The 26,761-nt window shown below is 31.7% G+C and overlaps 2 protein-coding genes across 2 annotated transcripts in view; both read left to right on the top strand.

The window, feature by feature from the left end:
- LOC134726184 (ankyrin-2-like) overlaps positions 1-25,590 on the top strand; it is a 30,946-nt gene extending 5,356 nt beyond the window's left edge. Inside the window, exons 2-6 of the mRNA XM_063590584.1 lie at positions 15,626-15,727; positions 17,685-17,786; positions 20,523-20,627; positions 22,648-22,752; positions 25,240-25,590. Coding sequence (XP_063446654.1) covers positions 15,626-15,727; positions 17,685-17,786; positions 20,523-20,627; positions 22,648-22,752; positions 25,240-25,590 — 765 coding nt within the window. The remainder of the gene's footprint in view (positions 1-15,625; positions 15,728-17,684; positions 17,787-20,522; positions 20,628-22,647; positions 22,753-25,239) is intronic.
- A 43-nt stretch (positions 25,591-25,633) lies between these two features.
- On the top strand, positions 25,634-25,957 carry LOC134726183 (uncharacterized). The gene has a single exon (XM_063590583.1). The coding sequence runs from the start codon at positions 25,634-25,636 to the stop codon at positions 25,955-25,957; it is 324 nt and encodes a 107-aa protein (XP_063446653.1).
- Positions 25,958-26,761: the final 804 nt, after the last annotated feature.

Genomic DNA, 26,761 nt, shown 5'->3' with positions numbered 1-26,761 from the left:
ACATTAAAAGACCTCCTCACAAAAAAGGGCTGTTCAAATCCCCTCGCTCTTCGGCTCGGGGATCTGAACACCCCATTTTGTTTGGAGGTCTTTTAATATCAATATTAACTTATCATTGAACTTTTACTATTACTAAGTTTTCTTTCCTGATAATTTTTACCTTAAGAGCTGCCCGTAACGATATCAACTTTTATTTTACCAAGGGTTTGTTGGTTCAATGGTTTGTTGATGAGTAACATGTTGAATACCATGTTAAGTGACAGTAGCCACATTATGTTATTTGGTGTGAAGACCTTTGTTTGAAAAAATTGCACTGTTCGTCAATTAAGATGAGGGTTTAAATAAAGGCAACAGTAGTATACCGCTGTTCAAAACTCATAAATCCATGGACAAAAAACAAAATCGGGGTAACAAACTAAAACCGAGGGAAACGCATTAAATATAAGAAGAGAACAACGACATAACACCGAAACGTAACACACACAGAAACGGACCAAGCATCAGACAAAACACCACGAGAATAACAAATATAACATGAAAACCAAATACATGAATTTGGGATAGACAAGTACCGTGCCACGTCTTATCTCAATATCTCAAAAATAAGAGAAAACACAAACGACTCAACGTTAAAATGCAGCACACACATAAACGAACAATAATATAACAATGGCCATATTCCTGACTTGGTACAGGAAACTTTTAAAATACCTGACCATGACATGTGTGTTTACTCTTAAGTTACAAACTCAGATTAATGCAAGTGTATTGTTTAAAAAAATGCAATGTATTCAAACATATTTAGCAGGAATAATTGTATTTCATATATCTTATATACCTGTATGGAGTTATTTTCTTTCAGAACGTCAGGTCATTCTTTTTCAGAATCAACCCGGACGATACCATGTTTCAATGGTATATGCTCCAAGGCATAAAATAATGACCTGTGTAAGGTCATTATTTTTCTTGATAAACATGCAATCTATGATTTACTTCAAAATTTTATTCGTCTAATAGTTTTTTGTTGCCTATTTGGAAATTTAGTTTCTAAAGTTCAACCGATGATAGATACAAAAGAAACCGTCATTGTAGACCCGCAATTTAATTTTAGAAACAAATAACGTGAAGTTTTGTTGATTTATCACTATAATAAAGAAACATTATCATATAGGTCAGAAGAATTTTAATGTAGACTTTCCAGATTTAACATATTCGTATGTAAGATTTTGAAAATCTTATTGAGTCAAACTGAATAGGTTGATTGCTTAACGTCCAGTGGCAAATATTTCATGCATGTTCAGAACGAGACACACTGAAGAGGAAATCATACTGTGACCTACATGTATTTATATTCGTCTTCGTGTCAGTTCGTAACTTTTTAAAATTTATGTATACCTTTTACTCTATCAAATGATCAACTAATAAAATAATCTTATATTCTATTGAATAACATTAACGTAACTCACGAAAGGGTCGGGTGCGGAGGGTCTTTAAGTTTATCCTGATTATCTTTTAATAAAATGTATTGCTATACGAAAGATAATCTTTCTGAATTTTTCATTCGATTCAAGTAAAATGGTAAAATAAATAACAACTTTTCCGCGATAGTAATAACATAACAAAACGAAAAAAAAACCCATACCCCTCCCCCTTTTCCATAAGCTAAGTGATACAATAAATAACTTACAATGTGTCTTGTATTTGTCATACACCGTTATCGGATGGTAGCAATACATTTGTGTCTTATTTCATGCAGTTACAGTAATATTTTTATTGTGTATGGATAACAATTTTTAACCTCGGGGTGTGTTCTACGACAAGAAAAAACTTAAAATATGCATTATCTATAACCTAATTGAAGTTATTGTGTCATTCGCCTTATTTCATTGAAGTATCAAAATGAATTGTTGCAGTCACAATTATTTTGATAAGATTCGTACATATTTCTTCATGTTCTTTTAGTTTTCTGAACATCGTAGCATTTCTTTTTTAGAATGGGAACACTCCACTTGACGAAGCTGCAGAAAGAAATCGATTCGAAATTGTAAAATTGTTATCAGAACGAACAATTACAGATCCTCAGAAAGTATATAAGGTATTGAATATACAACTTATGTAGATGCACATACGTTGCCTGATCGACCTAAACAATCGTCAGCCTTAATCTTCATATAAGACTCCACTTTAACTAAACTTTTAATCTCACAGGCCTTAGAAACTGACCATCGTTTCACAAAGAAATGTACGACAATATTAGATCGTACATCGGTCGTAAGTCAAATCGTAAGTTTTCGAGCGTTTCACAAACAATCGTAGATAGAATTTCACCGCAAGTTTAACCGTAAACTTACAAGTATCAACAGGCATTCGTAAGTCAAATCGTAGTGATTTAACCTGTCGTCAATTTGTAAAAATCAACAACATTACATTATCTTAAAGAAAAATAAGTTTCATTGAATCATTAGAATACATGTATTTATGTTATTTTGTCCCAAACATAAGTAACTGAAACTTTAAAGTCCTGAAATAATCGTATTTCTCAGAACATTTGACTTTATATTGATAAAGGCAGTCTCTTGCTAAAAAAAGTCAAAATATTTTACCATAAAAACATAGAAGTGATTGAGCTATCACAGAACTATAAAAGGAGGGGGTCGGTAAGTTGTTACATACCGACCATGCAAGGGCTGTATAGCCAGTCAAGGTCGTTAAACTTCCATTTGTCGTCGTGACATGGTGCATACATTTAAGATCACATAAATCAGTAACTGTCACGGTACTTAATACGCAGCAAAAAATGAAAATTATAATAGCGTATTAACTAGTTCTACACCATTTATCACTCATATGTTACACGGACTTTATCGTGTTTATGAAGATAAAGATAAATCCATATGTCAAGCTTTTGAATTGCAATTCTAAGATCCCTCCTCCTTTTTTCCATCTTATGCATGTAGTGCGATTATACATAACAGTGGAGAACGATGCTTTTTCTTAATAGACCCCGTACGAAATGAGTAGTAGGATTCCACATAGACACTAGAAGGAATGAAGTAGGAATCCATATAGTAAGTAGGCGGACATGGAAAATGAACAAAATTTTGACTGGATTTTTTTTTATTTCTACTATCAAAATCCTGCTACTTAGGTTGAATCTGAAAAGTCTGTATGGATTTTTTCTGTTTTGAAAATCTGATTGAATTAATATTTATTTTTCTAATACTTGTACAAGATTCCTACTAGAATCAATTTATAAATTCCTACAAGAAAATCTTTCTACCTGGAATGTTTTTTTTACTTATCTTGAACTGGATTCCTGTTTGCTATATAAGAACACACACTTTCCAGTGTTAAATACAAGCAAGTTCCAGTTCACAAATTAAAAAGTTGGAATGGAAAAGAATGAACAATTGTGTTGGAACACAATGCTGCAAGCTAGGGTCACACAACTACAATATAGAAATGATAAAACATATGGCTTATGAAAATTGAAGGTAATTCTTATACATTCAAAAAGATTTTTTTTACCTGCCTGCCAAAAAAAAACTAGTTATCAATTATTTCATCAATAGTGAATAATTTTACTCACTATTTGTTCATAACTTTTAATTTCATCTAGGCATATTTTTGGCTTATCTTCATATTAATGTATAACACAATTTCTAGCTTGCATATATTACAGTTTCCTTATACATTTTAAAAGACCATTTTTTTTAATGAATTTATTCCATGAATTTCCTTTGTTTATGACCCAGTTGTGTATTTGTGAATATACACTCACATTTTGTATATTTTTAGTTTCCTACCAGAAAATATTATTCTGGGTGGAATTTTGAAAATTCCTTCCAGTTTTTCTAGTAGGAATTTTATTTTCCTAACTAATTATTCCTGCTAATCTGACTATTCTTGGTAGAAATTTATACAATATTCCTACTAAGAAATTCCTGCTAATTTAATTTTTTTGGCTATTTTTCGTGTGGAATCATTCTACTGTCTGACTGGAATATCACTCGTTTTTGGTAGGAAATCAGAGCAATATTCCTACTATGTTCCGTGTACATTCCACCTGGAATATTTCATACAGGACATTTCTGTATATATATATAAACGCCTAAAGAGTGTACATAACAACACCAATAACACAAAAAAGAACTATAAATGTAATTATTTATAAATATTTCGGATAACAGATATCCTTCGTCAGTCAGATTCTGATGTTAAATGAATCATCTTTAAGTCTTCTTAGATTAAACTTTTACTAAATCTTGAAATTTTTACAATAAAAAAGGCAAACCGAACATCAGTTAAGACGCTTGCATCATTGCAAAAATATGTTGAATATGAAATAGGTTATATGACTAATTACATCAGAGAGTTCAAATAAATGTTTTAAATAAAAATAATAATGTGCGATATGAACTAGCACATTTCTAAAGCTTTAACAGTGTCGATAAATATGACGTTTTATATATATATATATATATATATATAAACGAGTCTAAATTGAAAACTACGTTCAAACCTATGACTGCGTTGGATAAAAACCGCAATTTTTATACGTGTGCATGTCAAACAAATTTCGTTGTAGAAGGGTCTAAAAACAGCACAAACAACATTTTCCAAAAGACCAAAATAGTGAAAAAGTATATTTAAACAAAACGCATTTGACTAACAGGTCGAACAACTGATGTTCTTTAACCCTGCTGACTGCCATTGGCGATTGCCAAATAAAATTGATCACAGGTTGTAACAAAATGGATCTTATTATAAATTTAATACGTCACAGAAAAAAAAAAAAAATAAAATAAAAAAAAAAATTGTTAACTTGTGGACAGGATGTTGTGCCACAAACATTCGGTGTCAATATTTCTTTAGTACACCATATCCGGATTTCGACAATAAATGTCTCTTCAGTGATGTTAGGGATCGAAACGGTATTTGGAAGGCCATATAAAAAGCACCCTCATTTTTAGAGAAAGTACCCTCATTTTTAGATTAACTCTTGAATATATATTACGATTATTTTAAAACAAAAAACAGTTTAAAAATTGGGAAAACAATGATTTATAAGTACATGAATGTAATGGCATGAATCAATAATTTCAATTTAAATTACTAATTACACCAGTTGCGATGCGCTCTATCAGGTTTGCGTTTTTTTAGGTATAAAATGTAAGCTTCAACCCCGTACTCAAAAACTGCTTGGATCTTTCTAAACATTCTAGGTTTGAAAACTATGATAATTTAATTGCCATTTTGGGATTGTTTATGTTTAAAAATATACTTTTCAAATTTCATTTTCATATTAAGAATATTGTAGGCATCGAAATGCTAAATGTGCAGTCTTCAAATATGTTTCCTCATTTTCATTTTTTTTAAGGTGACGATATTCAAGTGGATGGAAGTAAACATTTGAAATTCTTCATTTTTTCAAGTTACCACCTTGATGAAAGAAAATAAATTTAACTCTCTTTCAAATACCAAAAAAAATAAAAAAAATACACAACTATAATAATATTATTATTATTATATGGTCTCAATGACATTAATCTTAACTGCATTTTAGCTTCTGAAAAATATATTCTCCTCGAAGTCAAGATCTTGTTAAAAGTTACATTTTATTGACCCCTCCCATTTGAAGAATAATGCTGTGTTCACACGTAATTCGAATTCGATTCGCATTTATTAATTCGAATTAGTTTAATTCGCATTCGAAACGTTTTGCGTCCTAGCGTCAATTCTAATTCGAATTGCAATGCGCGTCAAATTCGCTTTACTGTCCAAACGACGTTACCTGTTGGTGACTTTCTGCTGTTGTTTTTTATTTGGTCGGGTTGTTGTCTCTGTGACACATTCCCCATTTCCATTCTCAATTTTATTTTCATTCGTATGAACAAAAGCGTATTTCTAATGAGAATAGGATAATTCGAATCAGCCAATACGAATTGAAAAAGAAGAGTGTATGGACGTGATTAGCTAATTTGATTCGCATTCGATCGAATTCAACTCGAAATAAAGGTACATGTGAAAGAGGCATTACAACTAAGTTTCATATTCCTCCTTTAATTCCCAACAATTTAAAAGGCCCCCTTGATGTCATTGCATTAACTCTTTGGTAACAGATGACCACTTCCCGATAAAAATGAAGCAAACAAGTTACCAAGGCAGATATTTTCGTTATTGCTCGTGTGTGTTTTCCGTTATTTAAAATTTTGGTCCTCTCGATTTATCTTCGATTTATCTTCTAAGCTGTTCCTATACATATGTTTGTCTTTGTCCAAAATATTTCCATTAATTTCAATACAATTCTAAGACAATTCCTACCATTGTCGATCATTTTACTTTTATGCATGAAAAAAAAGCAATGATCATTGATCAACAAATAAAAACAAAGATATCAAAACATTAATTGGCAGGAAATTGCAACGTTACATTTAGACGGGGGAAAAATAATTGTGCAAGTAAAAACGCTAAAATAAAACATAGCATATTGAATATGGTAGAAATGTTGCTTTGCAATCGTCCACCAACAGAAATTTAATTGTGATAGAACAAGGAATCGTTACCGAGCAGAGTGTGGAGTTCGTATGCACAGGGTATCGCTTTCCATATGTCAAGCGAAAATAGCTGCGTATTTATACATCCGAACTGACGATCACTTCAGCGATGGATTTTATTTGTGACGAGAGAGAATCCGGCAGTACATTTTTTGTTAATCTAAACCAACCAATTCATCGTAGGTTGAAAAATTGTACATGTATGTTATAATAAACCATTAGATTTTATGGTATTCAGAATTAAGAGTATGGCTTATCCTGATTGGTTGATATGTGTGCCCGTTTTTTTATTATTACAGACTTCGTGCACTTTGCATTATTCCAAAGGCAAAATAAACTAGAATTGCTATTGCAAGCAATAGCGGATGTCACCCTTTCCCTATTGCCACTAAGCGGCAGCCATTCGAAAACAATTTAACAGTGAATGCAGATCAACGCATTGCGATATATCTTTCTGTAAATTTTAAGTACATTTTGAGCATTGTCAAAATTTTTACAATTCTTCAGTTTCCATGGCAACGCCAGTCATTTTGAAAATTCCAAAGTCAAAAGTCTCATCTATATATGACAGAGTTTCATTAAGTTTGGAGCATTTTGATTTTTTTAAAATTTTTGACATTTTTCCTTGTTTCTATGACAACAGATACCATTCCAAATTTCTAATTGCAGAAACCACATTGGTACATGGGAGGGAACATACCATCAAAGTTTCAATGGATTTGACCTACCATTTTAAGAAAGTAAATGTCACTTTAAGGTTTTTGAAGCATTAATACCATTTTTTACTTGTTTCCATGGTAACGACAAACAATTTTGAAATTCCAACGCCAAATTGCACATCTACCAATGTGCTCATCGTTACTATGAAGTTTCAAAAAATTTGAAGCAGTTTGATATTTTTGAAATTTTTGGTGTAGTTTCCATGGCAACATAGTAGTTCCAATGATTGCCAAAATCACCTAAAACCAGGATATGCCTGGCACCTACATTATATTTAAATATAATGATTCTAAGTTTAAGCATGTCCAAAGAATTCATCAAAACCAAAAACTGGAATTTTTCACATTTGTTCCGTTTCCATGGTAACGACAACCATTTTAATGGTCTTAAGACCTACAGCTGCCCAAAACTTTGTGTACCCTATTTTACTTAACTATCATTAAAATTGGTTCCATTGGCTCCGAGAAAAATGCCGGACAAAAATAGGTGGAAGTATAATAATAATAATTAAAAACCAATTGTTCAGAGAACAATTGAAGGTCTTTCCATTGAAAACAATGTATTTTAATATGAAAGTTGTAAAATTAAGTTTAAAATGTCATTTCAATCGTCAACTGATAGGTTATTGTACGCTGATTCCAGAAATACATGGTTTCTATACAATATTTTTTTTAATAAGGGAGATAATTTGTTACTTCCGGTTTGAAAAATGTTACTTCCGATAATATTTGAATATTTAATTGACACTGATTCCAAAATGATCTGGTTCTATATACTTTTTATTAATAAAGTACAAAAAATAGCTACTTCCGGTTTACACAAGGTCACAATAATATTTGGTTAATCAGTTATATCACCATACGCGTATTTTTAAATACAAGAGGGGAGAAAACTCACTTTTACGTTTAACGTACCCTTGCAATCAAAATGTATGTGTTACGACATGTCGCAGCTAACAATTTAGAAAAAATAATATGTCGATATCTTATACGGTTTCTGGAAATTAGTGGAAATAAGCCAAATTCAAAAATTAGAATATGACCTTGACCTTTGACCTTGACCTAATTTTTATTTTTTTGGACCAAGGAACTCAAATCAAAAGATCCTTGGTCTCTAGCACTTATGGTTTACAAGATAGAAATGCATATCACTTATATCAAATGCATAAGGGGAAATAACTCTCATATGGAGCGTTCATATCACTTCGGTCAAAATAGGACAAATCATGCGAAGGATATAACGAGCAATTTTGTAAAATAAATTTGTCATAATATTTTACGGTTGCGAAGGAGTTGTGCTAACAAGGAAAACAGTGTTTGGGGAGATAACTCCTACAAAGAAAAGTATTCGTTTACGCTGGGTAAATTTCAAAAGCGCATAAACTGTTCGATATCATATACCAAATATCTAAGCGACATATTGCGAAACAAATGTTTATCGCAAGAAGAAAATTAGGCGGAAGAAAAAAAAAAAATAATCAGAAGAAAAACAATAGGTCTTTCCACAGAAAAGTGGAAAGACCTAATTAAAAACCAATTGTTCAGAGAACAATTGAAGGTCTTTCCACAAAAAACAATGTATTTTAATATGAAAGTTTAAAAATTAAGTTTAAAATGTCATTTCAATCGTCAATTGATAGCTTATAGTACGCTGATTCCATAAATATATGGTTTCTATACAATATTTTTTAAATAAGGTAGATAATTTGTTACTTCCGGTTTGAATTTTTTTACTACCGATAATATTTGAATATTTATTTGACACTGATTCCAAAAATATCTGGTTCTATATACTTTTATATTAATAAAGTACAAACAATAGCGACTTCCGGTTTGCACAGGATCACTTCCGGTTGTCTTTTTAAGGTTAAAGGGTTTGATACCTTTTGCCAAAAGTCTCATGGCTTTATCATGTATACATATGAGGTAAAAGCAAAGGTCAAAATTTTGAACATCAAATTAAGCTATGACCTTGAGATCAATTTCAAGGTCATAAACCAAGGACCTCAAATCAAAAGATCATAGATCTTAATTATATTTGGTTAATGAGTTACATGACAATACGTGTATTTTTATATACAAGAGGGGAGAAAACTCCCTTTTAAGTTCAACGTACCCTTGTAATCAAAATTTACGTGTAACAACATGTCGCAACTAGCAATTTAGAAAAAAATAATTTGTCGATATCTAATACAGTTTCTTATCTAGAAATAAGTGGAAATAAGCCAAATTCAAAAATTCGAATATGACCTTGACCTTTGACCTTGACCTAATTCATTTTTTTGGACCAAGGACCTTAAATCAAAAGATCCTAGGTCTCTATCACTTATGGTTTACCAGTTAGAAATGCATATCACTTATATTATATACAAAAGGGGGAATATCTCTCATATGGAGTCTCCGGATAGCTTCGGTTAAAATTAAAATCCGTATCCTGAAGATGTAACGAGATATTTGGTAAAATAAATTTGGCGTTATCTTTTACCTTTGCGAAGGAGTAGTGGCCACAAGAAAAATAGTGTTTGGGGAGATAACTCTTACAACGTAAAGTTTTTGGTTACGCCTTGGTCAATTTCTAAAGCGTATAAACTTTACGATATCATATTCCAAATATATAAGCGACATCTTTTGAAATATCAATAATACACAAGAAAAAAGTTAGACGGAAGAAAAAAAAAAATATTATTAAAAACCAATTGTTCAGAGAACAATTGAAGGTCTTTACACCAAAAACAATGTGTTTTAATATGAAAGTTGTAAAATTAAGTAATCGTTAAATGATAGCTTATTGTACGCTGATTCCGAAAATATATGGTTTCTTTACATTATTTTAAATATAAGGAGATGATTTGTTACTTCCGGTTTGAAAACTGTTACCTCCGATAATATATAAATATTTACTTGACACTGATTCCAAAAATGTCTGGTTCTATATACTTTTATATTAAAAAAGTACCAAAAATAGCTACTTCCTGTTAACACAAGGTCACTTCCGGTTGTTTTTTTCAAGGTTAAATGGTTTGATACCTTTTGCCTAAAGTCTCATGGCTTTATCATGTATACATGTGAGGTAAAAGCAAAGGTCAAAATGTATAACGTCAAATTAAGCTTTGACCTTGAGATCAATTTCAAGGTCATAAACCAAGGACCTCAAATCGAAAGACCATAGGTCTTAATCATATTTGGTTAATGAGTTATATCACCATACGCAAATTTTTAAATACAAGAGGGGAGAAAACCCAGATTCAGGTTCAACGTACCCTTGCAATCAAAATTGACATGTTACGACATGTCGCAACTAACAATTTAGAAAAAATAATTTGTCGAGCCAAATTTAAAAATTAGAATATGACCTTGACCATTGACCTTGACCTAATTTTAATTTTTTTGGACCAAGAACCTCAAATCAAAAGATCCTAGGTCTCTATCACTTATGGTTTACAAGATAGAAACGAATATCACTTATATCAAATGCATAAGGGGAAATAACTCTAATATGGAGCGTTCATATCGCTTCGGTCAAAATAGGACATATCATGCAAAGGATATAACGAGCAATTTTGTAAAATAAATTTGTCGTAAACTTTTACGGTTGCGAAGGTGTTGTGAACACAAGGGAAACAGTGTTTGGGGAGATAAATCCTACAAAGAAAAGTCTTCGGTTACGCAGGGTAAATTTCAAAAGCACAAAAACGGTTCAATATCATATACCAAATATCTAAGCGACATATTGTGAAACAAATGTTTATCGCAAGAATAAAATTAGGCGGAAAAAAAATAATCAGAAGAAAAAAAATAGGTCTTTCCACATAACAGTGGAAAAACCTAATAATCAGAACAAAATCTAAAGGTCTTTCAACCGAAAAGGTTGAGAGACCTAAATAATCAAAAGAAAAACAATAGGTCTTTCCACAGAAAAGTGGAAAGACCTAATAATAATAATATAGAATAGGAAACAGAGGAAAAGCAATATGTCACCCGATATTGTCGATCGGGTGACATAATTATTTTCCTAATACAATACGAAACTGAGCTGTCTTATCAACGGTAAGATAAGGCATGTTTTCAAATTAAGTAAAATTGATAGGCATGGGTCATAACTACACACTGCGTTAAGAAAAGGAACGGAACCCTTTATTTTTTTGAACCAAAAAATAATCTCTCGGAATATTTTTTCTGTAATTCTAGCAAGTTTTCGTCAAAATAATCAACTTTCAAAAGTCTGCATCTGGAAAAAATACAATTATTGCCGTCTATAGGGAATAACTTATTTATTACAATCTATAGTTCTTCGGCACATTTGGCGAATGTATAGGTTGCACTTTGTAAATACAGCTGTTGCTCAAAACACGCCTCTTTTGAGGAGAAATTGAATATTCATAGAAAATTAATTTTGTTTACATACTGGTTCCCAGTTATGCTCTCTGTGTTCCATATCGCATAGACAGAACTTGGGAATGTTTCCAGTAAATAAACACGTGCATATTGTTTACATTGAAATCTGTGGTAACCTTTTATTCGAGGTAGGGATAGTTAAGAAAATTAGTGTAAGTTTAAACTCATAGAAGTTAAGGGCATATAAACGTTGAAAATATGCCGCACAGCTCTATATTTTGACCTTTGAAAAAAAAAGTGGTGCATATGAACTTTCAATTCAAGGATAAGATTTTTTTTCAAAACATCATAGTAAAAGTGGTACAGTTTTAGCCGTAAACGGAGTTCCTATGGGAAATTGCATTGTCAATATTTACAGAAATGCAACCTGTATAGGGTGAAAAAGGGGAACATTCAGAATTTAACCAAATTTGCTTTATTTCACAGATTTTAAAGAAATTAACTCAAATATGAGGTTTTATAAATATTTAATTAGGATTGATATAATACTGTGCCTTACATATGATGACTCAGCATAAATTCACAGTTTACAGTATGCATAGTTTTCTTAAAGTCCTGGATACAAAATTAATTCATAATATTTGCATTTTTGTAAGTTGAATTTTTAAGAAGTGCTTATATTTACTCCTCGCAGTCATTGAAACTCATACATCCTTCCTGAATATTATGTATGGGATATTTGTGACCTTTCGATAACCCAAAAGTAAGCCGCAACACCTATATCTTTTTTTTGTCACCACCTCATAATAAATTCAAGCTAGAAAAACAAAAATATCTCATGAAAACTTACAATAGTGTTTTCTATCCTGAATATGTACTTAATATTCCAAATTGCTAGAAACAGCAGAATGATTTAGGAAATTTGAGGCTTCAGGGGCAAAAAACATAGAAAATTGCCTACCCCTGGGTCATAAAACCAATAATTTAAATTGTAAATGCTATGATTTTATGATTTTAAAGTTCTTGATATAGAAAACAATAACTATGCTTGGAATACAATGGAATATATGCCAAAATCAGATGCTAGCAGTTATTTCTACAACATTTTAAGTGAATTTATATCTCAGACTGGTATCTGCATAAATACAACTATTGCAAATATGTCTTTGTTTGAACACTTCTAGTATATATAGTAGCTAAATTGTGTCAGACATATGGTAGCAGTTGATACTGTTGTGACAATAATTTTAAATTTACCATTTGAGGCAGAAAATGTGTTCTTTAATTGACAAATAGGCATACAGTAAGATGTGGACGGGAGACAGAGTCTGGATTGGATACTTTATATAATCTTGAATGTTGTAATGATTGACTGCTAAAAATTACATTTATAATATTCTGATATGCTTTCAATATGTTAGCAAACCTGTTTTTAACAGGTTTTAGGCATTTTTATCAAAAAATATGCAAAAAGGGTAAGCTGGAAATAATTAAAAAAAAAAAATTCAAATTCTTTAAAAAATTGAAATATGATTTTAGAGAGTTTTCTATTTGATTAAATGTCCGTATAGGTTGCACTTTGTAAATACAGCTGTTGCTCAAAACACGCCTCTTTTGGGGAGAAATGGAATATTCATAGAAAATTAATTTTGTTTACATACTGGTTCCCAGTTATGCTCTCTGTGTTCCATATCGCAGAGACAGAACTTAGGAATGATACCAGTAAATAAACACGTGCATATTGTTAACATTGAAATCTGTGGTAACCTTTCATTCGAGGTAGGGGTAGTTAAGAAAATTAGTGTAAGTTTAAGTGAGAAGTTCAGGGCATATAAACGTTGAAAATATGTGGTGCATATGAACTCTCAATTCTAGGATAAGATTTTTTTCAAAACCTCATAGTAAAAGTGGTACAGTATTAGCCGTAAAAGGAGTTCCTATGGGAAATTGCATTGTCAATATTTACAGAAATGCAACCTGAAGACAGAAGTGAAAAATTTTTTATTTTCTCTGAGATTACATCAAAATAAAACTTAGTGCGCATGATCATTATGCAGAGAATTGTTTAACAAATATGCAATATTAACATGAATACATAAAACAGCGATTGGGGATTAGTTTAATATAGATATATATATGCATACGCCGAGTCTTGTTTATGTGTCGATTTATTTATTCAACATTAATGATTAGAGACAAATTGCTAACTGGTCTTGTAATTAAAATAAAGCTATATGAAGGTATGAATGGAGTTAATATAAAGAGATTAACTTGCAGAATAGAGAATAATGAGCAAAATTTATAAAGATTATGTTCTTGATACCTTTTTTTTAGAGTAGCTCTTTATTCACGATCATAGCGTAAATCGTAAATAAATTGAGACAAAGGGGTGTGCATCAGTGAGATTTAAGATTCGCCCTTTATATATACACAAATAAAAAATTAATCATGACCCAAATGAATAAGTGATTTGAAAAAAATACAACCCCTTGCAGATACAAAACAAGATGATAATAAAAAACCGTTCACTCGTATGCTTTTATTCTTTTTTAATCTCCTGATGACTATTCATGATATTTGTTGGATGATACAGTGACAAATGCACAGCATAGCGGTATAAAATGTGAAATAAAAATATGCATATACTTTTTAAATTTCCATAATTGAATGTTATCTTGCCAGTGGGTTCCTCTTTAAACAAAAAGAAGAAGCCTAGACATGCATCAGAACTTGAACTATCACAATGATTAGATATAGGAAGATGTGGTGTGAGTGCCAATGAGACAACTCTCCATCCAAATAACAATTTAAAAAGTAAACCATTATAGGTTAAAGTACGGCCTTCAACACGGAGCCTTGGCTCACACCGAACAACAAGCTATAAAGGGCCCAAAAATTACTAGTGTAAAACCATTCAAACGGGAAAACCAACGGTCTAATCTATATAAACAAAACGAGAAACGAGAAACACGTATATATTACATAAACAAACGACAACTACTGTACATCAGATTAACACATTTTATACCTGTTAATAAATAATATTTAAAGAAACTTATAATTTCTAGTAAAAAAGTGCCAATGAATTTGACTGTTTTTTTATGACTTCATCATTCTTCAACAACAGCAAAAACAGACCGCGCATGACAAAAAACCCACCTCCAATTAATTTTTCTTATAAAATCAAAACAAAATAACTAGGTTTGACATTGACAATGCGTACATGAATAAACCTAAAAAAAACCCTGATAACTTTTTCAAAATACGATTATATGAATTTTCTTCCTGGTTTAGAAAGAATTATTCTTTTTATAGACATGAACACGGCTGTCAAAGAAAGCACTAATTTTTTTTATATTATAATCGTAAGTTGACGTTACGTTTACATCACCTTTGTGAAACACTCATAGGTAAAATCTGACGCTTAGCGTAAGTTTAATCGTAACTGTAAATCGTGCGATTCTTTGTTAAACGATAGCCAGACGTACAATCTCCACAAGGAATTCAAAGTGCTGTTTGGGCAATGGTGGTTTTATGAAAAAAAATCAATCAATTGGATAACCGAGTGAGGTGGAACCAAGTTTAGTCAGCAATCAAACTCGATACTCACAATTTGTGTATCCTCAATGCTCCTCAACTTTGTACTTGTTTGGCTTTCAAAATATGTTGATATGAGCGTCACTGATAAGTCTTATGTAGACGAAACGGGCGTCTGGCGTACTAAATTATAATCCTGGTACCTTTGAAAACTATTGACAACATACCGTATACACAAAACTTATATATTATATAAACTGTGTTTACTATTTTATTTAATTTATTTAATATGTTAAATAACTGTTGGGAAGGTTATCGAAGGTACCAGTATTAAATTTAATATAGTTTAATACACCAGACACGCGTCTCGTCTACATAAGACTCATTAGTGACGATCATGTCAAAATAGTTATAAAGCGAAACAAGTAAAAAGTTGAAAAGCATTTAGGACCAAAAATTCCAACTGTTTTTTTTTAGGATGGGGACACTTTTCTACACAAAGCTGCTAGAAGTGGAGAAGTAGAAATGGTCAAACTGTTACTCAACACATCAAATATAAATCTCAATCAAAAGAATGAGGTAAAGTAGTTGAATAATTCCTTTAAATTAACACAATTGATAACTGTATACCGCTTATTAAATTAAGACAGTTATAATACACACGCCGTTTATTAATATATTGAAATTAAATAACTAGAGGTTCTAATAAGCGCTATCAAATTCTCACTTGTTAGGACAGTTATGGTCAGTTGTATGCCTTATTAATGATACAACTATTAAATTGGAAAATCAATGATTTCTGATATTTCGTGTTTTGCGAGAAAATATCAGTTGCATATACGGTGTTCATAACGTATGTGGTACCCTTACCCTATGAATTATATTTATACATGTTCATTTAAACATAATTTATAAAAAATCTACCAAAAACACGTTCTTAATCAACAGTATTTGATGTCTATTTTTCATCAGAATAGCTTTTGCCACACGACTGCCAAACTTTTTTTCTAGTTTTTAACCACGAAATTGATTCAGATTATTAAGTATGGCGATGTTTCTGGATATAGAAAATATATTCTATATAGAAATAAAGACGGGTTAAAAAGCTTTACTCAGTCGTTTATTTTAATCTTTTCCATGTTACTGAATATCCTCGTTGAAATATTTTTCTGCAGTTAATTACTTATACTGCTGTGTGTAACAGATTTATGTAGTACATTGAAACTAGTTTAACTTTGAATTTGCTTTCATAATTGACTTAAGGGCATACGATACAGTTACAGGGGAGGTAATCACGTTGCTAACGTAAAATGTTATTTTCGCGACGTCAAACTGTGACATATCGGGAAAAGATGCATTTTTAGACTGATTTTTATTATTCAAACTGATTTAATTTGAAAACGAGTTCATGGACCCCTATTTTCTAAAACAGCAGTTTGTTTCATTTTGCAGGGAGATTATGTGACCCAAATTTTATAAAACTGTAAATAGAGGATTTTTTCTAATTTTGATAAATATGCATAAAAAAATGACGTATTTTCCTCAATTCATGAACATTTGATAAATATGAGTTATTTCTGAATAAAAAATGCATAATTTTTTAGGAGACTTATAAAATACAGAAATTACCGATTATTTAACAAAAAACAATTTGTGTTTATCTTTTATAACAAAAAAGTTATGTCATTCATTCGAAAAAGAAATTACGGCCATAAATGTGAATTTTGAGCAAATATACAAAATGTCGACCTCATTTTACTCAAAAAGTAGCACATGAAGGTATATTTTTAATTACATATTTGATTTAATCAGGTAAAAAATAGCCTACATGCAAATTTTCACGAACTTGTAAATACAGGATCAAAACTGTATCGTATGCCCTTAAATAAATGTCTGGAAGTGTCCCACTTTTCACATTTTCAAGCAGTTTCAGTTGGGCAATAAAATATTGTCTAAATAAAAGTCTCGCACACATGCAAAGTGTCAAAAATAAGCTTATCTCTGTTTAAAGCCATGTTTTAGCCTAATGATCACAGTCATTATATGCGTTTATAAATATTCACCTGAAGTGTGTCAACTTGTCAATTAGAAAAAACAATAAAAAGTAAAATCACAAAAACACTGAACTCCGAGAAAAATTTAATCGTAAAGTCCCTAATCAAATTGCAAAATCGAATGACAAAACACATCAAACGAATGGAAAACTAGTTTCATATTCCTTACTTGGAACAGGCATTTTCAAATGTACAAAATGGTGGATTGAACCTGGTTTTGTAGCGCTAAACCTCTCACAAAAATGACAGTCGCATCAAATTTCGTTATGTTAACAAAGATGATGAGTGAACAAAACAGACATAATAGATTAAAGTCAAAATATGAGTACAGCAGTCATCACAGCGTAACAATCTCAAAACAAACACTATTTTACAAAAAAGCACAAAAGCATCTATCAAATTTAAAAAAAACACATTCATTGCTTCGCGTGTCTAACGTCAGAAAATGTAAACGTCACATAGGAAGAATTGTTTTTTTTCAGGATGGGGACTCTTTGTTACACATAGCTGCTACAAGTGGGAAAGTAGAAATTGTCAAACTGTTACTCAACACATCAAATATAGATCCCAATCAAAAGAATAAGGTATATTAATTGAAACATTTCTTTAAACTAACACATGTGATCACAGCTGCATACCGCTTATTTAATTAAAGCAGTTAAATTAAATCAATTATACACTCGCCGCTTTTGAATATGTTAAATTAAATAAATAGAGTTTATATCAAGCGATATCAAATTCGTACTCGTTATGACAGTTATAATCAGTTGTATGCCTTATAAATGACATAAAGATTAAAGGGGAAAAGCACTGACTTCTTATATTTCGTGTTTTGCGAGAAAATATCAGTTGCAGATACGGTGTTCACAACGTCTGTGGTACCTTTACTCTATGAATTATATTTATGCAAGGTTCATTTCAACATTATTTATACATATTATATGAACATATTCTTGCACATCGTGCACAACAATATAAATTCTGTAAACTTCCGTCTCAAATACTGTGAGTTTTAGATTGAGAAGCCAAAGTTCAATTGGATAAAACATATTGCAGTTTTAACACACCTTGGAGATTATACAATAAGTATACCACTGACAAATCTGATATGTAAACACATGTCTTTTATATTCTGAATTTTAATTTTCAAATACACTCTTCAGTTCTTAAATCCAAATGTAAAATCTAAACTGCAGCTTTATCATAGCAGTGAGAAAGCCATTGACATTGAAGAGTTTCTTTTATCGGTTTCCCAGAAAAAATGGACTTAATCGAATATTGCGTGATTGAGCTCTAATTAGTTTGTAAACAAACTCATAGGTTGTGCTTCAGACGATATATCTACCAAAAACACATTATTATTCAACAGTATTTGATGTTTATTTGTTCATCAGAATAACTTTTGTATGACGACTGCCAACAATTTGTTAAAATAATTGTTTACTTTTTGAAGTTTGATAAATCAAAAGACGAGCTCAGTTGACTTCCAACAAAACAGCGGGTAGTACCCCAGCCTGACAATAACTCACCCAATTGAATTCTAAATCTTGTCATTGGCTGCGATATCAATAAATGTGACGCAAAAACCATAGGGACATAACTATGTAGAACATACCCGTCACTCCTTGTCTTGTTAACATTACATAACTTCAACCGGTGGTAACAGTTCAACACATTTCATTCAAATGATGTCAATTTTTCCAGTTTTTAACCACGAAATTGATTCAGATTATTAAGAGTGGCGATGTTTTGGATTTGAAAAATATCTTCTAAATAGAAATAATGACGGGTTAAAAGCTTTACTCTGTCGTTTATTTTGATCTTTTCCATGTTGCTGACTATCCTCGTTTAAATAATTTTCTGCAGTTTAATTACTTATACTACTGTGTGTAACAGATTTATGCAGTACATTGAACTGGTTTAGCCTTTGAATGAATTTGTTTATATAATCACATAGGAAAACATTTTGTCGTTCAATGTTTATTCAAAATAATTATGATGTCACATTGGGAGAAGTGATATACAGGGTTGAAAAATCAAAAGTTATTTTAGAGTTAATTTTAGAAATAGACAGAGATTTAAAGGAGTAGGTCCGGTAAGGATCGATTTTGACCTCAAATTTCAGGTTCATCTGACGGAAGATTTTGACCACTTTTTAAACACTTAAGTGTCTATTTTATTTGATTCTATTAGTTTAAGTGAACGATTTTAACTGATTGTGTCATTAAAAACGATCCGATTCTAGCTCAAATATGAAAAAGCTTCCAAAAGAGCCGAAAAACTTTTCAGTCGGTTTTTGTGAAAAATGAAAATGGCCGCATTCGTGTTCATCCTTAACCTTTATATATGTTATGTATTATCATCAAATACAACTTACATTTCAATATTAAGGATGAACACGAATGCGGCCGTTTTCGTTTTACACCAAAACTGTCTAAATTTTAATTTTTAATGCTGGAATTGTGAAGATTTCAGTGATTTATCACGTTTTGGCGTCAGTTCCCGATATATGTGCATTGTATTTTAAAAAACAGCACATATTTATGTAACAGAAATATTCTTCTGTCCAATTAATAACTTAAAGTTAACATTTAAACAATTTTGTAAAACTGCTATATTTTGGGGCCAAAAAGTGGTCTTACCTTCTCCTTTGTCCAGAAGTTCTTTAGAAGTTTTCAGAATCATCATTTAATACCTTTACGCGAGTAAAATAGGTTTGTCGTTTGTCGTTCAAAGAATTTTCAAGTTTATAATAGAACAAAACATAATGCATATAATTGAACAATAACATAATGACGGGATCTTTTAAAGTACATGGTCATGTTATCAGAATTAAAGAAACACAAAAAGTCGATTATACAAAAAGTTGATACGGAATATTTATCAGTTAGTATAATACAACAAAGGTGAGGGAAATTTATGATTTCAAAATTAAATCGTCTCGTTTGTCATAGATTATGGTACTGATATGACTGTGTATGCCAAATTCGTATATCTAAAAAAAAAGGCGGAGGAGGCCGTATCTGTTGTTTCTTTAATTTCTAGTTCGGGGAATCGTACTTTATTAATGTTTCGCTTAGTGTTTGATGACATTTCATATGTTGTACTTTACATCAATGCATTCTTTGTCATCGACTTCATTTGAATGTATGAAATGCTATTCCTTGTAAAAGGCGATATTCATGATACACATCCCAATTTGATTTTTCATTACAAGTCTGAATTAATTTAATGTTTTTTTTAAATGCATTGTAAAACAATTTTAAATACTGGTGAACCTATATACAAGTGATTTAAACATATATTTTTTTAAATTTTAGACCAACGGCGACACACCCTTACACATAGCTGTAAGAGAAAAAAAACCCGACATGGTCCAATTGTTATTAGAAAGAGGAGATATAGATCCAGATACATCGAATAAGGTATGCATTCGTTGTTACATTGTTTCAGTCATTCATTAAATACAATGTCTATACATTTAATCAAATACGTTCGTCTACTCAGTAACATTCAGCTAGAGAGACTTTTTTTCAAAAGGAACACAATATTATTAGTAAACAGGTACTTCATATTTGCTTTCCTGATTTATATCTGCAAAGGGGAATTCATAAGAACTCTTATAGATGAACGATCTTCACCTGAAGCTATTTTTAAATTTTACCAACGAAAATGAAAATAGTCATGATAGTATTTGTTTTCAATTCAACAAAGTAATTGTAGACAAAAAAGGTTGATCATGTTTACAGTTTCTCTCTGTCATCAGAGGTATGTTATCAGGGGAAAAGGGTATAACGTTGCAGTTCTGGCAATCGAAAAAATGCTATGCTGAAAAAAAAATCACATGTATATGCAGGAACTTAATTATTATTTTTTTGCTTTGTGTTGATGACATTCCATCTGTTGTACTTTATATCAAGGCCTCGATACGACAATGTTAAATAATTCAAACGAGAAAACTAACGGCCTCATTTATATAAAAAAATTTTATCAGAATTGATTTAACTTTCTTTTTGCCTTCATTTTATGACACTTTTAAATGTTGGTTTACCTATATATGTCGTGTACAAGTTGCGATTTTGTACAGGTTATAACATGTACAAAAATGTTGTACATGTTATAACTTGTATAATGCAAAAATACAAGTTATTACATGTACAAAAGTACCTCATACATGTTATAACCTGTACAAAATATTGCTTAAAAATGGTTTTAACTTGTACAAAAATAAAGGTAAACCTTAATAAAGTAAATTATACATTTAAATTCACTAATGCATAAAGAACAACAATAAATAGGCCAGAACGTGTCTTGTTCTGTAGATGACAATGATCACAAAGTTTAAGAAATATTTGTTTCATGACTCATGTTGGCAAAATGTGTTTTCATGTAATTGTATGTTTAATGCAGTCCATCATGGCTTAAATATAAGTGTCACACTATTTACTAAAAGCTTGCATTCCTCAAAAACAATTACATTAGATACAAGTAACTAAATTCTTCCAAAAAAAATAAGAACAATGCCTAATAATTTTGGGTACTACTCCTCCATCTCGTTTTATAGCATGGCAAGACTAAAACAATGTCTTATATGCTTACTCTGTAAAAGCAAGAGAGAGCTGAAATAGTTTTCATCGGACCACGCTTCATTATCAATATCTTTGGATCTACTCTTCAACATTTTTGGCCTTCAGCATGACTTATGTAAATTTATATCTCAATTTTGTTTTACAAACTATAAGATCATTGCATGAGGCTAATATGATTTTGATTTTTTAAATATATATTCTCTACTTTGAAAGCATGTATGTGTGGCCTTTGAATGTTGTCTGCTCCATGGGCGGGTTGTTGTCTTTTAGACACATACCCCATTTCCATTCCCAATTCTATTTGTAGACAAGTCTATCCTGGCCATCCTATTATGTCTTTTAGTGTCAACTAGAATGAAAGTATTTTACTATTGCCTTCAAAGTGGACACTCACTATTATAATTCATCAAATAAAGATATTCCATAGATAGTCATAAGAGGATCATAAGACATGTCCTAAAGAAATATCTTATGACAGGTCTTATGAATGCTTTGTAAAACCGACCCTTGGACATTAACTGTATCAAAAAAGGACAAAACACACTAACATGAAGGAATAATAAAAAAAGTTATGAAAATATTTTTGAGGTTAATAACATATGTGTGGATAATAGAAACATATCCTTATTTTTCGATTTTAAAGTTAAAACCATTTTTAAGCAATTATTTGTACAGGTTATAACATCTACGATGTACTTTTGTACATGTTATAACTTGTATATTTGCATTATACAAGTTATAACATGTACAATATTTTTGTACATGTTATAACCTGTACAAAATCGCACACAACTGTACAATTATACACGACATATATATACAATTGAATTAAACTTATTTATTTCTTTTATTTCAGACCAACGGCGACACTCCTTTACACATAGCTGTAAGAGGTGCACACGTCAAAATGGTTGAATTGATATTAGAAAGAGGAAATATAGATCCAGATAAAGTAAATAAGGTATACATTCTTCGTTACATTGTTTCAGTCATTCATCAAATACAACATTTAATAAAATAAAAATCAGAAATCAATCACCAATAAAGTTTGTTCTTTCTTATGTTCAAACATAAGTTAATTTTTATCATGAAAAACAAGTGCAGTTAAGACAGGAGAATAAGTATAGGATTGTCAAAAATTCAAATTTTACTTTAACTCATTCGCCCTTTAAGAGATTTTTCTCGTGGGTTTGAACCCACACACACTGACAAATTGTCATTTTCCGTCTATTTTTCAATTTTAAAACGACCTTGAGAGGTGAGCATTGACCAGACTGTGTTTCTCTGTCAATCAAGTCTTTCCCTATGGTTACTGCAGTTCATTCAAACTTACTGGGAGTATATGGGACTTAAGTGTCTTGCTGGCGCCTTATTATTGTCAAGTCAGGTCTGCCTAAATGTGTGTTTTTACGGATTTTTGACAAAATGGTGACCTAGATTTTACAGATTTTTTGCGCCTGTCCCAAGTCAGGAGCCTCTGGCCTTTGTTATTCTTTAATTTTTTTAATTTTAGTTTCTTGTGTACAATTTGGAAATTATTATGGCGTTCATTATCACTGAACTAGTATATATTTGTTAGGGGCCAGCTGAAGGACGCCTCCGGGTGCGGAAATTTCTCGCTACATTGAAGACCTGTTGGTGACCTTCTGCTGTTGTTTTTTTTTTATTTGGTCGGGTTGTTGTCTCTTTGACACATTCCCCATTTCCATTCTCAATTTTAGTTTCCTTTTGGCCATATTATGCCTCTTTGTGTTCCTATACCACCTATGCATGCATTTACGATAATAGTGTATACCTACAGTGACTACCAGTCACGTAGTGGCAATCAAAAGATGCCCATCCCCACCTGATTTTGGCTACTTTTCACGTTTTTCCTATGTTTAACTCTTAAACAGCTTTCAAAGTGCCATATGTTCATAAACCGACGTATGAGAAGAGTTTTTGGACCATGCACTGTTTGGTTGAAGTTCCTGCCATCATGACAGTTCAGATTGGGCAGTTCCAAAAAGGTATGGAGGGTCATACGGACCATCAAAGAAAGGTTGTCGCCATCACGCCTACAGGCGGGATTGGGGGTTCAAGGGTTAAAACGTATTTGTACATTCAATATCTGATTGAGTGAATACACTGTGTGTCCTGTGACTAAAAAAGATTACTTTAAAATTTCATGTCAAGCAGTATCATTTAAACGTATCATTACACCCTATAGCTATTTTCTCACCATTTGACCTATATAAATTTTAATTATTTGTTAATGCATATGTTTATCTTATACACAAACATGAAATATACGTGTTTCACTGTAATAAAAAAATAAAGGGTGCATCAATACCGCAAAGTGGAAAGGGATTAATATAAGTTGCAAAACTTGTTTCCCAATCCACTATAAATAAATATGTTTAAACTAAACTATCAATACTGTTGAAAGGGTGATACAAAACAATAGTGAACCAAAGTATCACATCAGTTTTTTACTTTGACAAGCTCCGATTCTCATTTAGTGCAGCCTTTATTTTTGGTCCTTTTGTTTTTTTCTTATTTCGTTATCGTTCGTATGAAAATATGACTTTATAAATCGACAAACCCTATCATATATAAAAATAATAAAATGCACTTAAAAAACCGGCTGAGACAATTTCATAATATTTCTGTTCATTTTCAACTCTGCTTTGATCTCTTACAAAACCGAGAATGATGAAGGACATTGCTAGCTGTCACAGTAACGAAAACTGCTCAATGCATACACCAGACAGGGAAATGCCAATTTGATATAAATACTCACTATAGACACTAGAATAACAATTATATACGCCAGACGCTCGTTTCGTCTACAAAGGACTTCCTCAACATTGTACCAAATGTAAGAACCATGTACCAAAGTGGCAAAGCAGCAAACATTGCCAATGAAATTACAAAGGAAAGTACAACATAGAAATACAAGGGTTGAGCGAGACTCGATGGATTTCAACTGGTAAGGCAGTGTTTGCAACTGGTGAGACTAATTTATATTCTGGACACCAAGAGGATGGTAGTCCACATACAGAAGGAGTTGCCATGATGATGTCAAAGGAAGCCAAAAGGCCACTTATATCTTGGGGACCTATTAGTTCAAGAATAATAACAGCAACATTTCAAACAAAGCATAAGCGAATAAGAGCAAAATTTATACAGTGCTATGCACCAACAAATAATGCCGATGAAAATGAAAAGGACATGTTTTATAACACCTTAAATGGAATTTAAACCAGCAAAAAGACAGCACATGTGAAAACACTCTTTGTAGAATAAGACACACTCAAAAAGAATGGATTACACCAGCCACTCTTAGGAAAGTTAATGAGAGAAAACAGAAAAAAGACAAATTGAATAGAAGCAAAACTAGAAAGTTATACAGTGTATAAGAAAAGATAAAAGAGCATGAATTGAAAATCTTGTCTCACAACCTGAGGAAGCTGCAAACATGAGAAACATGAAAGATCTGTATGATACCACCAAAACACTTACTGGCAAATTTAGACAAACCGGTCAACAAGATAAAGACAAAAATGGGAAGTTCCTTACCACTATTGAAGAACAGATTGCTAGATGGGTCGAATACTTCAAAGAACATCTGAATAGACAACCTCCAGCTAATATACCAGTTATCAACAAAGCAGATGAAGAGCTTCATATAAACCTTAACCTACCAACAAACGTAGAAATTAAACAAGCTGTAAAAAAGGTTGAAGTCAGGAAAGGCAGCATGTCCGGACAACATTCCACCAGAAGCCATTTAGGCCAGCCCAGACCTAACAGCTAACCTCTTACATAAACTATTCCGTGATATATGGCAGCAAGGCAAAATGCCTCAAGAATGGAATGAGGACCACCTAATAAAACTTTTAAAGAAAGGCAACCTTAAAGTATGCAAAAAATACAGAGGAATTGCAATACTATCAGTGGCAGCAAAGGTACTGCATAGAGTTCTCCTTATACGACTTCATAAGGCTATAGACGAAAAACTTCGTGAACAGCAAGGAGGATTTAGGAAAGACCGATCATGCATAGACCAGATAGTCACACTACGCGTAATAATTGAACAGTCTTTAGAGTGGAACACCTCGTTACTGATTGACTTCGTTGACTTCGAAAAGGCATTCGACAGCTTGGACAGAAAAATCCTTTGAAACAACCTAGGAAACTATGGAATACCACAACCTTTCATAAACATCATCAGTAACTCCGATAACAACATGAAATACAGAGTAATACATGAAGGCAAGCTCAGCGAGGGTTTTGATGTTCAAACTGGAGTAAAACAAGGCTGCTTGCTATCACCTTTTTCTTTCCCTCTTGGCACTAAAATATATCATGAAAGAAGCTACTGAAGGGAAAAGAAATGGAATCCATTGGGCAATGTGGCAATAACAAGAAGACTTGAATTTTGCAGATGATTTAGCCCTCCTATCCAGTTCCCAACAACAAATGCAAGAAAAAGCAACCCTTATCTCTTCAACATCCATAAAGTCAAAATAATTGCAACATAAAAGGTTGGAGTTCAAATCTATAGCATGATGCCCTTTATAAACACAGAAAAAAGTCCCATAAAATCTTACTTGAGTAAAACTGAAAATCAGCATTTTTAATTTCCTATTATTTCTGTTAATTCCTTTTTTTTTTTTTTTTTTTTAATTAACATTGGAAGGGGAGATAATTCTTGCAACAATTAGTCTTTTTTGTTCAGTTTTGGTTGTTTTTCTTGAAATATATATAAAGTATGTTACTTGATAGGTTTATAAGTTTGTATTTGACTAAATTGTATAATCTTCTGCTCATAAATGTACAAAGCCGAAGTGTTATGGGTAGTTTTATTTTTTTCGTGCATTTTTCAATAAAGAAACTGCAAATTTGAAGCTTTGTAACCATTTTGAAAACAAAATGTGAAAATTTGGTATTGTTTATATCTGTATATTAATTTTTTTTCAGCAACT

The sequence above is a fragment of the Mytilus trossulus genome, chromosome 7 (assembly GCF_036588685.1).
Source record: "Mytilus trossulus isolate FHL-02 chromosome 7, PNRI_Mtr1.1.1.hap1, whole genome shotgun sequence".
Lineage (NCBI taxonomy): Eukaryota > Metazoa > Mollusca > Bivalvia > Mytilida > Mytilidae > Mytilus > Mytilus trossulus.
The sequence above is the reverse complement of the archived record's forward strand: the minus strand, read 5'-3'. Positions and strand labels throughout refer to the sequence as shown.

Coding starts and splice junctions, on each gene's coding strand:
- LOC134726183 (XM_063590583.1), top strand. CDS start 25,634: ATGCCTCAAGAATGGAATGAGGACCACCTAATAAAACTTTTAAAGAAA.